Consider the following 13,833-nt stretch of genomic DNA (forward strand, 5'->3'; position numbering starts at 1 on the left):
GAATGTGCCTGTGAACTGAGGTACCGATTCTGAGGAAACTCGGGGTTCTGGAACTGAAAGCTATAGTCCAGCCATACTCTTTTGTTTGTTTGTTTAATTTTTTTTTATTTTAATGTCTGGCCCTCAACAAACCTGTCCCTATGGATATTTTATGCCTCTATAAAGAAATTGAAGTTTTGGATGAACTTTGTTCAAAAATTCATTTTAATTGGAAGAAAAGCTTTTACTTAGTTACAGGTGAAAGCCCTTATTCTTAAATGTAATTTCTGTCAACTACGATCTGCCCGTGCCCCCACTCGACCTGCAAGCACTCAAAGTCAAACACAAAGCCTGGGACAGCTCCACTTCCCTGGCTTCCAGTATCACCCAGTACTGGTACAAACTGCGCTTTTCAGCCAGACCATTACTTTTAAGAGAGAAAGAAGTTAAAATTACAGCTAAGGGTTACCATGTGCAAGTCCATGGATTCCAGCTACGAGATGCTCGCCGCTCGTTGCAGCATGGTACCGAATGTATTCGCGTTCGGTCTGATGTCTGTTATCCATTGTCTTTCCCAAACCATCCGACAAGGTCCCGGCGAACTGCAAGAGTAGAACCAACCTTTTCTGTCACTATCAGAACAACATCTCTTACATCCATTTGCTGAGGAAAACTAGACTCTGGTTGTGAAACAGATTTACACAACTCCTTCTGTTACACGTCTGCAGTCACTCCACCATTCCTGCCATGAAGAAAGCTCTGACACAGATGGACCTGAGCTGTCCACTGGTGCATCCTACATCCTGAGGTGACAGTCCAAAAACCAAGCAGGTGCCCAACTGCAGCAGCCAAGCCAAAACAAATGTAGTCTGTGAAAGATGTACCAGAAGGGCCAGTGACCTTCCAGAAACTCAGGGGAACGTTATTTAGATGCAGCACTTTTCTTCTGCAAAGATATGTGAAAAACTTCAAATACACCCATAACGAAACTAAAACATTTGCAAGAATTAATGATTTTCAGTAACACAATGTAGAAACAGCCCCATTGTGGGAAGAGCTGGCGGGGGAGCCATGCCACGTCCACTGCAGCACACAGGGTGGGGGGTGCACTAGAAGAGGCTATGCTGACAAGCCTCCCCAGGTACTACACACTGTAAAACAAAAGCCTAGGGGCAACCCTGAACGTGTGCATGGAGCATTTTTACTCCTTACACTCACCTTTAGCAGTGTGTGGGAAGACCTGAGACATACTTGCAGATGAAAGGATACCCAAGTCCAAACAGGATCTGGTCTGAGAACTCTGACCATTACTGAGTACGCGTCAATGAAAAAGTACCAAATAAAAGTGATCTATTGTTATCTGTTGACCTTTAGTTTGATGTAATCAGATACAAAACAGAAGCTTGGTGGAGGGAGGGAGGGAGGGAGGGAGGCAAAAAAAGGAGACAGAAAAACTGAGACCTGACCTCATATTCAGAATATTATTACAGAAAAGGACTGCTAGCAGGTGTTTCCCTGTGCACCTCAGAAATACTTGCCCCAACATGGTTTCTGAAGCCTGTTTTGATAAACAGGATTGTGTCTACCCATATAAATAGGAAAAATAAAGATTTCTAACATAAAAAACACCTCACCCACCCACCCGCACAACACCTTATGACCAGTCTGTGTAGATTCTAATCACTGTATTGAGAAAAATTACTCAGTAGTAGCAAGTTACTTCAGGATTAGAAATCCATGTAAGCATCAGAACGTAAGCAGTTTAAGTCCAGCTTAAACTCTGTAGGGAGGTTTGAACAAGTTAAAGCACAAGAGCAGACTTGCCTCCCCACCCCCCCACCCCCCAAACGTCTCGCTTTTAGCTGCCTCCTTCGAGAGATGCGGTATTAGATATTAAGACCTGTGGAAGAGCAGTGATGGTGGCTTGCTGAGCTGTTAACCCAGTCATGCAGAAGATAGTCTCCAGATAAACAAAGGTGACAACAAAAGTGTGACCCACCCTTGTCCTCCTTGGTTTTTTTTAATAAGGTGTGACCTGGTAACTTCAAAGTGTGCTTAAGAGTATGTAAATGCCAACATAACTAAATAAAACAGTCTGTGGAACAAATATGAAACTAATCAAGGGAGTTCTAAAACCAGCCCCCCTCCTTTTCTATCCTCATTTTCATAATAAGTTCTTTGTCTACTTGCCGATGAAAAAAAAAACCAAACTACTGACTTGGTCTTTTATCTCTGCATTTTTCCCCATTTCAGATACCCTTTTCCTTGAGAAAGAACTGCAACACAATCCATCAGTATCAGCTAAGCCACGGTACCTGCTTCCTGACCAAAAGGCGCACACGTGCCCCCGGACAGAGCCAGCCCACACAGCAGGCACAGGTAAGGCGGCAGGTATTTCACCTCTCAACCTGCCATCCCCAAACAAAGTGAACTGTGGGTCTTCCAGGCTACTAATTCAAAGTTCTGTAATTTCAATTACTAAAAATATTTCAACTTATCATTAATATGCATTGGTTCATACTTTGCCTTATCCGTTCTGCCTGGACAGAAAAATTAGAACCTCTCCAAGAAGCTCCGTGGATCTGAGCATGTGGCCAACTTCCCTCACAGACACCCCTTTCTCCTCTGACGCTTTTTCTCCCCAAAGCAGATGGCACTTTCTGCATTGCCCCTCCGTGGAAGCACACTGACCTCTTCTCCCAGGTCTGCGTTCCACAGACACTCGATCCCTGGTTTTTCACCCCACACTGTTCACATACGATGTGAAGGTACCACCTGGAAATACACTGCAAGCAGGAATTATGACCCACCACACTTCATTAACTTAAGCTTATGTGGCCTAACATAAACTGATTCTCCTGAGGAGGGTGGGATACGTCCACTTTCACATTTTCTTCCAAATTCCAGGACGTGATGCTACTCTGAGCACTGTCTCTGGAACAAGATGTAAACCACTCAGCACTTCACGATCATTGAAAATGTTATTATGGTTCCATAAACCTGGGGCACGCTGGCCTTAGCTCTGCGGACTCAAGTAAACAGATGATTCATCGTTTTGTTTTACATTTAAATAGTGTCACCAATCAGTATTAACTATCTACAAGATCTGCAAAAGCAGTTGAATCTGTACAAGAAACTAATCCACTCATGTTTTAGTGCATATGTTTGTTTTTCTTTCTTTTTAAAGGGCCAATAATTAAGAAAGTTTTGCCGCAAAAACTTTTACCACCGACTATGTATCATTTGCTGCTTCAGCAACAGACGAAACCCAAACCCGCCCGGTATACAGCATCTGCAAATCAAAGCTGGTGCCAAACAACACGCTTAGAGGGCACAGGGAGAATTCAAAGCAAATGAAAACTCTTTCGAGCCTCTGTACTGCATGTTCCCTCTGAGCCAGATGCATGAAGCACACAGCATGGAAATAAGGTTTCAGTAATCTTTTAAAGCCTTTTAAGCTCTTGGCACTGCCTGGTTCTCTAAGGACATCCCAAAAAGATAAATACACAATTATGACTTTAGTCCAAACATTCCATTGTAATTCTAGCATCAGAGAATGGTACATTTACAAATATTATTGACTGAGCAAAGTAGAACATTCCAAGATGAAATTTTAAGGGAGGAAGTGATGAAATTAAATGTAGGTCAGGTATCACTTCTGTGCAAACCTTACACGAACTGCCTGTAAATTAGGACTCGCAGCATTTGCTCAGTTCTCACTTTTGCTTTGCACGACCCGTTGAAAAAGTTTTGTTGAAGTCCATTCAACGCTCCCCCCACCTTTCAAAAAAACCTTGAACACCACGCATCAATGATGTTCATACCTTTATCTCCAATAATAAAGGCTGGATCTCAGAGACCAAAGCACAAATTTAAATATGTTATTTCAGCAAGGTAGAAAAGAGTATTTAAAATTTATTTAGGTTAGAAAGTCTAATGTAAACTGTGAATTGTCACCTTCAGTTCTTATACACAATCTTATATTTTCCAAACAACAGAAATCCCTAGGCATGATGATTAAAACTCATTCCACAGTCTCAATAGTAACTCCCCTAAATACAATTGTCTACGTGAAAGAGAAGACCTGCTTATCACAAGAAACAAAGGCTGTATAGGTAAAGGAAAAACCCAGTGATTATTTGAGTTCTGTCAGATACATTCTTCCTTAAGCCCCAACAGGAACACTGGTTTTGCAGCATCACTGTCCTCCCCTCCGCCACCCTGACATGTACCTTCTTTCTGAGGTACTACCAACAGAAGCAACAGGCATCACAGCACAGGTGGCTTGAAAGGCACAAACATCCCACATCAGTGAACCTAACAGTAAAACCCTAATAAATATATACACACTAGATAAATATTAGCTGGAAAATACTGACACCTCCCTGTGCCAAAAGATATATTCATATATAGTACAAAATGTTTTACACCGACACAATAAGCTGTCTTTTTACCATGACATCATGATGTTTCTTTAGCTATTATCTAGATACATTTAAAATAAAATGTCAAAACATATTTTATATATATATTTAAAAGTTACCTTAACATAAAACATAGCTACAAGTTACATAAACTCAAGTAGACTGACAGCGTCAGGCACTGGAGGCTGCCTTCTTTAAAGTTGTGTTTTGGCTTTTTTTTTTTTTAAAAAAAAAACCCACACATGCACTCCCTTCCTTACTGAACAGAAGGTTTGGAAGCGCTGTTCAGCCAAGTGATTAATTACAGTGGACCATGTCTAAACATTTAACACCTACCTCTAAGTCTCATCCCTGGTGGTTACTTGCCTTCTAGCGGTATCATTAAACATCACCATCTCTGCAGCCTGAGGAAGCCAGTCTCTACACTGACTTCTGACAGTGAAAGGCAACAGTTCAAAATAAAGCATTTATTTCGCTACAAGGAGGCAAAAACCTTCACAGTGTACATGTCACAGGCTAAGGAGACAGCAGTACACGCTGCTAGGATTTGCGGTAGAGTAGTTAGCTATCCTCAAAATCTTGCTGTTAATTCTTTTGGAAGGGTAAAAAGAAAAAAGACGTGCAGTATTCTTGGATACACATAATGACTATGTGCAGTGGGACAGATAAAGTTGTCTAGTAAATTCTTCAGCCTGAGTTTCCTTGCTTTTATTGCAGTGTCTCATGACTGATACTTAAGACATTTCTGTAACTAACCATAAAAATAACTTCTAGAGCAGCTTCTTTACTAATCCAAATACATGCACAGTTATGGAACAGAAGCGCTGCTTGTTTAATTTCACAAACTGGACATCAGCAAGCAGCCAGCCAGCACAGCTTCCTCCTTTCATATCGCTGTGGTCAACTGGGCATTATACTGGGATCAAAAAATTAAATGCTTTAAGGATTTGAAAAAACAGCAGGTGTTTACTTGTCAGATTTAAAAGGCCTAGCTATCTGAAACTGTTCCACAAAATACTTTTACCATGGCTTCTGTCAGCGTTGGAAGAATTACTCAAGATATTTAAGCAAGAAAGTCTGTGAACTCAGGTAAATTTATACTCTCCAGACTTTTATGCTTTCCTTCACGTGCTAATACATACCCGGGTCAACTGTTAAACGCAATCCTAAACAGAAAGGGCAGTTCAGGCTGAGCCCAGAAGGCATTTATAACAGAGTCGAACCGCGTAGAGAGAAACATGTAATGGAACTGTGAATGGAACTGACACACTCTCAATTTAGAGAATACTAAATCAGCAAAATGCTATCATCAGCTTCTCATTTTCAGACATAAACTTTGACCCTCTCTACATTACTGACATCCAAGAGGAGGCAACAGCTTTTCCCATTGAACAAACGTGTTTGAGATTCGGTGCAGCATTCTCCACCCCTATTTATGTCATATAACTAAAGTAACGGAGCTTTAATTAGCTCACATCCCATCATCAACTAAGCTTCCTAATGCATCCCGACAGCGGCGTGCTGGCTGGTGACGTGCGAAGCGTCCCGCTGCGCTGCCCGTGTGGATGCCCAGGGGGCCGGGGGGCAGGGAGCCCCCGGTGCCTGGGGTCCCCCCCCCGGGCTGGCAGCAGCAGGTGCCCCCTGGGCACAGCCCGGTGTCCCGGGCCAGGCAGCCACCCCGCAGGAACCCCTCACACAGACACAGGCAGGGAAAAGTCCACAGCATGAACTTGGAATGACCCCAACTGCAGAGTCACTGGCGGGTTCATCTGGAGGACAACTGGCTTTATTAAACAACTAATACTCTTAACAGATAATTCCCCTCCCCCCAACTTCCAACTCTCGCAAAGCTTTAAGGTCTTCCTATTTGTTTATTTTCTGGGAATGGAATTATTTGCCCTCCTCCACCTCCCTCCTTAAAACCCCCTCTATATACTGAAAACCTGAGAAAACCCTGACAGATCGAGCCTGGTTCTGCAGTTAATAGCTAACCACAATGTATTTGGAGGCGGCACATTACGCTCGGGTTTTAACACCATCTTTACCAACTCTGTGGATTTTTATTTCCCCAGGGCACTTCCAGCCGCAGCCACCCCAGCAGCCAGTCTCTTCCCTGCCACTTTCATCCCTGCCATGGTCACCTGGGACGAGTCCCCGGCTCTGGATGAACCCCTATTTAAAAGCCCACAGGTTTTCCACGTTTCCATTAAAGTTTTGAAGAAAACCTAATGCAAAACGCAGACCCGTTAATTCCGCCTGCCATCATGTGCTGTGTAAGCAGCAAACAGCTCTGAGGGACGATGCGTTTGGATCTGCTGAGCTGATGCCAACCATCTATCGTTACAGCTTCGGAAGGTGCTGCCGCCTCCCGTGGACGTAAACGTCCTCTTTTCCCTCCTCAGGGATGGGCCACCAAAGAACTTCAAGTTTAAATCTGTACTATTTAGCATATTCTACACAACTACATAACTTTATATACACAGTAGGGAGGTGCAGTGAGCCTTCTGTCAGGACTGAAGTCATTAATTCCCAACCCACGCCCCATTTTTTCTCCTTCAGATGCGAATGGTAATATTTGGGATGTATGTCCCTGTTTTCATGACATGTTAACCATTCAAAAACTGTAGGTTAAGATCAAATTTCATTTCATCTCTATGATAAATGTTCATTTCTAATTTCACAGTATGATTTGGCAACGTTTTGCATACCACATTTTAAGTTCTCCTTTTTTCACCTAATTCCCCAATGAGTCAGCAAAACAGGAACATTGTATTTTATTTTGCAAAGCTCTAGAGCAGGTGTAAAACATAAAAGCTCTCTGAGACCCCCCCCCTTCTGTCTTTTTGTCAAGATGCTCACTTGCAAATTTCTATACACAGCTCAGCACCTCATGCTCCGCAGCGGCTGCGCTGTGCAGGATTCTCACCGCCCGCTGGGTACTTTCTCCTGGAAAAGGCTCACGCAAAGCTGCTGCCCCTGTGCCAGCTGGGTTCCGAGCACGCACGTTTTAAGACATCAAGTCCAGATCAGAACGGTTCTTCCCACAGAATACGTCACCGTTTCCATTTGATCTCACCCATGCCCATTCCTCCACGTAAACCCACGCTGCAGCCAAAGCACGTTCACACACACTTTGCAGAAGCAACTTTGTAAAAGGAAGGGTGAATTTAACCTGAATTGTGAAGAAAACTTTCTCACCAGGATGCTGGCCACACACATCTTATCCCATGGTACAAATGAAAAACAGGAAGAATAAAGTAATACTTCAAACTTCTCAAAGACGATCCTTTAGCCCAAAACCTCTTTCAAAGATACTGATTATAGATACCAGATGTCCTGCACATAAAAAGCGACGCTTTCCATGGCTTCTGATTGTCACTAATTGGCCATAAAACTTGCTGTCCTTTAAAACTGCCAGGAAACGGGGAAATGGCCTCATCTATAATGCTCCTCCCAGCAGTGAAAATTTCTGCCTGGGAATTTCAATTACTTTCATCTCACAATCTGCACATTTTTATACAGATTCTCACTGCTCAGCACCTGAACCTGCACAGGAACTGCTAATCTTTGAAGGAAATGCAAGCTGCACTGGAGATGATTTGCAGTGCCACCTGGATGGATTACCTGAAAAAGCTGCAGTAGCCCCTACACAATACTGGGGAAGACACAAGGAAAAAAAATCTGAAGATTACACTGAAGGAAACACAGGGAAAGCTACGTTTGACCTGAACTGTGTAAATCACTTCTAGGAATAGAAAAAAAATATTTATGGCGATTGCTGCTAAATGCCGCAACTTCAATACCTAGAATACCCTTGTAAAGGATGACCATCGGCATTCCCAAAGACCCAAATTAAAAACTGTGAAGTTGCCCAGGAAGACGACATGTATTCCAGCCTTCCTCATTTTTATCCAGTATGGGACCATCAGTAATCATACACATTCTGTGTTAACATATAAACAGAAGAGCAGGGAGTGAAAAATTGTGAAAATACAGAATAGGAGGGAACTCAGAACCTGAATGCCACCATGACCTTTCTACATTACCAGCTGACTATTTTGTTTAATGCTCTCCTGAGGAAAAGACCACCACGTGCTTCTTTCTCAGGCTTCATCTACAAAGGCCTTTGTCAGAAGTTCCCTGTCACCAACACAAGTTTCTTTTTCAGCTACCTGAATTGCATTTTGAGCTAATATTCCAAGAACTACTGAACCACAGTGTCTCCAAAGATACAAGAATGCCAGTTGTTCTTGCTTCTGAATCAAGTAAGAGTGGTTGGTTACATGAACTAAGAAACTTTAAACAGAAGGGAACCATCAGCTCCGAGTGCTTTAAAACATTTGTCTCTGTTCTTGGGTAGAACCTGCTTGAATTGTACCTACTTTCTTGTATTCTGCTAGATCCGCTTCTCATCTTATTTATTGCCAGTTTTGTTAAAGTTAACATTCACACAAGTCAAACACTTGTTCATGATTTGTTTTTAAATAATCCTTTTATTACTTCCTCTTCATTTTCCATTCAGTTATCTTTATTTTTCTGTCACTGCCGACCACTTGAGATTCTGCTTTGATTTATTTCACAATGAGGGTTAAAACTCCTGTTTCCCTTCGTGCTGCTTTCATGCTCCTTTTCTACAAATGCCTCCATGTCAAACACTCACCTGGAGAAATATCCATCTCCTTACTAGCCTTCACATTTTCCTACCTGGTTCCAACACCCCACCTCTTTTCCTATCTCTGTTGAGCACCTCTGTCATTGCTCTGAACCGAGTTAAAATAAATATATGGAATGAAACTCCGGGGCACAGTTCATATGTGCCTCTTCCTCAGCCATAAAAGAAAACACCCACCCACCATACAATTTGTTGCAACTCCTTTACACGTAAGCTTTGGCATCTCGGGTGCCTGCTCCCAAGCCTGCCCCTCAGAACTCTGCCAGCTTCCACAAAAACCCAACGTGGAAATGCAACTGCAGCTGATGGCTTACCTTGCCTTAAGAAGCCTAATTAAATTTATCACTGGAAACTTCAAAGTTCAATATGAAAATTAAGCTATTTCAAGTTCATTAAATTATTCCTTTCGTGAGGAAGGGAGGGACACAACAATTATTTCCATCCAATAAATATGTATGTAGCAGGGGCGTAACAACTGCATTACTATGTGCTCATAATTCAGAAAAGGTAACAGAACTCCTTGTGAGGGTTGAAAGAATCAGGCAAATTAAATACAGTATTGACAAGCTGATTAATCAAATTTTCAATCCTTTACCACCAGGAATTTCATGATGTCAGCACACCACCTATTTGCCAGTAATAGATACAACCACGCTTAATTTTCCATTTGGAGAACACAAGCTACAGAACATTTCTGTTCAGATGCTAATTCAGTGTTCAGTACTTGTTTCTAATTGAAACACCTCTGCAACAGGAATACTTTAGGATTTATGCTATCATGCCTGATGGGGGAAATAAAAAAAAATAACCTGTGGATGCCAAGAATGCAAGACATTTCTACGCATATGGCAACTATAGAAGTCTCCATTCAGAGGGAATGAAATTCCCTCAGGTGTCTATATTTAGGATCAAAGAACTTTTTAAAACACAGAACTTGGAGTCTCCAAGGGATAAAAACTACAAAACTGTCTGCAGTGAACTTTATTTAACCTAAGGTTTTGTGCCAACTTAAATACACTGCAGCTCTCCACTTGAAAGAAGGCATTACCCACTGCGTGTTCTGAAATGCATGGAAAAGCCATTACAGGGATGATCAACAGAACTATAAAATAGGAAAGCAATAACATGACAAAACCAGATACAACTCAAAGAGCTTCATTTTCAATTCAGTCAAGCAGCGTTACTTTTAAAGTGATGATTATAGCATTAAAATTTGTTTATCTATCTACTCACACCTTAAAAGCTAACTGATCTGAAAATCTAGGATAGATTTTTATTTACCCCTTTAAAGGTCAGGTATCCCAACCGGCCGCAGCGGGTGTTCCCCCAGCCACAGCCCTGTGCAGCGCTGCTCACCCAGCTCCGGCTGCGTTACACCAGCCCCACAGGAGCTGCAGGGCTGAGGACCTCTATGGCACGGCTGAATCAGGTGAAAATATACGTTAAAATACCTTCCTACAGAGAGCACCAATAGCAAGATGAAAATGATTTACTGTTTCAGCCATGGTTTTCTTGAGTAACTGGAATTATCCTGCACCCCTTTTTTTTTCTTTACCAAACTTCACATATCCTAGGCATGATCATAAGGCATACACATGGTAGAGCAGAAAGAAGTAAAAGACCAAGTTCCATGCTGTACCACGTACGCAACACGGCACAAATTGTGAAATGTCAGTTTTTTATTATATGGACATTCCTGGCTCCATTTTCTAGCTGATTTAGATGCCTAAAGGCAGCGCGACATATCATTAAGATTAGTTCTTCCCTATATGAACCTTTACCATTATCTTCTATGCAGTAGAATTACGATGCATCCTTTGGAAGAAGGATTAATGAAGAGTTCCAAAATGTACTATTAAGCCTTCCTAAAGGATATAATTCTCTCCTTGTTCTGAAAGGACAAATACATAATCCACATAAGTTTTTACAAGGGAACTGTGTGAAACCTGCATCACAGACATTTTGGATCTATCAAGGAGAAAGAAAAAAATACCTGGGAAGACAGATAAATAGTACATGGGGTGATTTTCAAAAGGTATAAATGGGAAGCAGGCACTCAGCTCCTGTTGGATTTTGAAAGGAGTTCAGCATCCAACTGCCCTTCTGCCTTTGAAACTCTTCCTTCACAAAACCTTGGTTACAAATGACTCCAAAGTTCAAAGAATGACCTTGCCCTTGTGGGAAACATAGGAAGGCTCGTGCCTTTTAAAGAAAGATTTATGAGACTGTTGCTGCAGATGTGACTGCAATGAGGAAACAACACTTTACAGAAAGGAAACTCTAAAGAAACAAACTCTATTGGGTGGCATGGATGGGTCACCAGAGACTGGAACCACGAGCACAAAGTCTGGCCAAACCAGGCATCCGCCCAGAGGGCCCCTGCCCTGGGGAAGCTCAGTAAGCCTCCACCAGGCTGCCTGGATAAGCTGGGATGTGTGGTGCTGACAGTCACAGGATCACTCGGTATGGGGTTAAGACAGGAACATCAACAACATGGTATTTTGTTTAATTTTCTTGAAATTGCCCCAAATGGGCTAATGCTGGGAACAAGGTAATTATGATAGAGAAGGTGTATGTCATCTTCCCTCAGGGTTCAAGTATCTGGGTTAGACATGCTCACAGCTACGCCCGCAGCAATGGACTGGGGATCTCTAGGGCACTCTGACTAGGTTTCATAATGTTACTCTTGATCTACCTGTAATTATGCAAACTCTACATTTTAGCTTTCTCATCTTCTGAATTACCGTTTCCCACTAATGTGGGGCAAAGAGTAGATCTCCTTGTGTATAAGTGCAATAGGTTGTGAAAGGATGAACCATGATAACATACATGTACAAACTTCCCACTTCGGTAAATGAAAATAGTAGGAAGTAAAGAATTTTCCCACAAACAAATCCTAACAACATGTCCTAACATGTCCTTATGTGAAGAAAGCATTATTCCGGCTCTACCCATGATCACAAAGTTCATTTACAGTACATGTTGGTACACCATGCATGTAATGAAAAATATGTCAAGAGCATTATGTTTGTTCAGTATCACGCACAGTATCAGCCATGATGGAAGCCACTTCCTACTTCTGGCTGCCGTCTCAGATCATACCTCTCTCGGGCACTAAGGACAGTTATTTTCACCGATAACACTGATATAGTTGAATTCTCTCAGTTGTTATCAGGAAGGACAAAAGAACATTCCCCATGCAAAGGCTTTGCAATTAAAACTAAAGATAAATGCGTAGCAATCTAGCAATTCCCTAGTTTGTTGCTGTGTGCCAAGGACAATAAAACATCTCAAGTGTTATCATAATAATTTATATTCATATCAGCTTAATCACTTTCCAAAAATAAAAGTTAACAACTCCTGTTACACTAAATAACCCCTTAAATACTCCCAATTTCTATAATGTTCTTTCTCTTGAATATACATCATGTGATAGAACTCTGTTCACTTGCACACAGGAGATGATGCCACACTTAACCAACATTTAAATTCTTGCACTCGTTAACTACTGCATTCAATCTGCAAATATATGTATATCAATAATAAGGCCTCAAGTGGTTTCATTGACTCCTGCAAGGTTTTTGGCATCCCTGAACTGTGTATATAAAATGTTAAAAAAAAAAATCTACACTTCAAACACAATTTTTACAAAACAAACGGTACATAACGCAATTTAAAGATGGTCTGTAATTCTGACTGGTTTCCTGACTCTTTTTTGCCTACTGTTCTAGCAAACTTTAATATCATAATTATTACCTTTGCAGCAGAGTTTGATACTCCATGTGTGACGTTTCTTATGAGACCACCAACATTGCCGTATTTTATAAGTCCAGTAACACCTTCTGAAACATCATTCAACAGACCCATAGGGTTGCCAAGGAAATCCACAGAACCTAGAATCCTTGCTGCCTGACTGAGCAGCTCCTGTAGAATCAACAGGAAGAATGAAATACCGCTTACAGATCACACTGACAGCAGCAAGGTTGATTACAAAAGTCCCACCCGCAACAAACCCCTATACAAAATAGTTTCACTGAAGAAATGACCACACAAATATCAGTTAAGATCAACAACAGTTTCACCTTAAAATGCAGTGTATTCTTAGAAGCACGTGATGCTATTTCTCCATGTACCAAAGCAGCAACACAGTGCCAACACTTCAGTAAATAGCCAAGGAAGATTCCTGCGCCCTCAGTAGAGAACTTCTCTGGAAGTTCAGCCTTTGCCACAACGGAAATCTGTATGACACTTACCTCTTGGAAGTGTTTCAGAATGTCATTAATGATAAACTCCTGAGTTTCATATGGATGGACCCTAGTGAAAGGATCCAGATTAATCACAGCATCTTCAAATCGGATTAGAGGAAATCCCAGTGTGCTTTTCAATGCCTATTAAATAAAAGATATTGCTACTTTGATTTTTCTCTCTGCTTCTCATTCACAGGACCCAAATGAATTCATCTTAAAGCAGGTAACAAACCAAAATTATCTGAAGCTGCCAGAGTAATTTACCACTGCTATGCAGACGCTTTGATACAGAGTGCAACCACTCCATAAACCTCTTACCTGTAAGCAATGATCAATTACTACAGCTGCATTTCTTCACTAATTAGGTAGTCATTAAATGCTCTTCCTGATGCAATCTGTTTGTTTTCTACACTTGATAGGGATGTTTCAAAACAAAATGCATTTAAGATTCTATGCTTAGCATTTAGCTGTGTAACGGCTCTATGTTCAATTAAATCAGACCCTAAATCAA

The 13,833-nt window shown here is 41.5% G+C and overlaps 1 protein-coding gene across 6 annotated transcripts in view; it reads right to left on the bottom strand.

Moving 5' to 3' along the window:
* VPS13D (vacuolar protein sorting 13 homolog D) overlaps window positions 1–13,833 on the bottom strand; it is a 107,576-nt gene that overhangs the window by 27,920 nt on the left and 65,823 nt on the right. For all 6 annotated transcript variants that reach the window (XR_008731233.1, XM_055703965.1, XM_055703968.1 and 3 more), the window contains 3 exons: window positions 13,329–13,463; window positions 12,832–12,999; window positions 449–581 (listed from right to left, as the gene is read on the bottom strand). Coding sequence is in view for 5 of the 6 variants with exons in the window: in XM_055703965.1 (XP_055559940.1) it covers window positions 449–581; window positions 12,832–12,999; window positions 13,329–13,463 (436 nt within the window). In the remaining variant the exon portion in view is untranslated. The remainder of the gene's footprint in view (window positions 1–448; window positions 582–12,831; window positions 13,000–13,328; window positions 13,464–13,833) is intronic.

This window comes from Falco cherrug, chromosome 3, assembly GCF_023634085.1.
Source record: "Falco cherrug isolate bFalChe1 chromosome 3, bFalChe1.pri, whole genome shotgun sequence".
NCBI lineage: Eukaryota > Metazoa > Chordata > Aves > Falconiformes > Falconidae > Falco > Falco cherrug.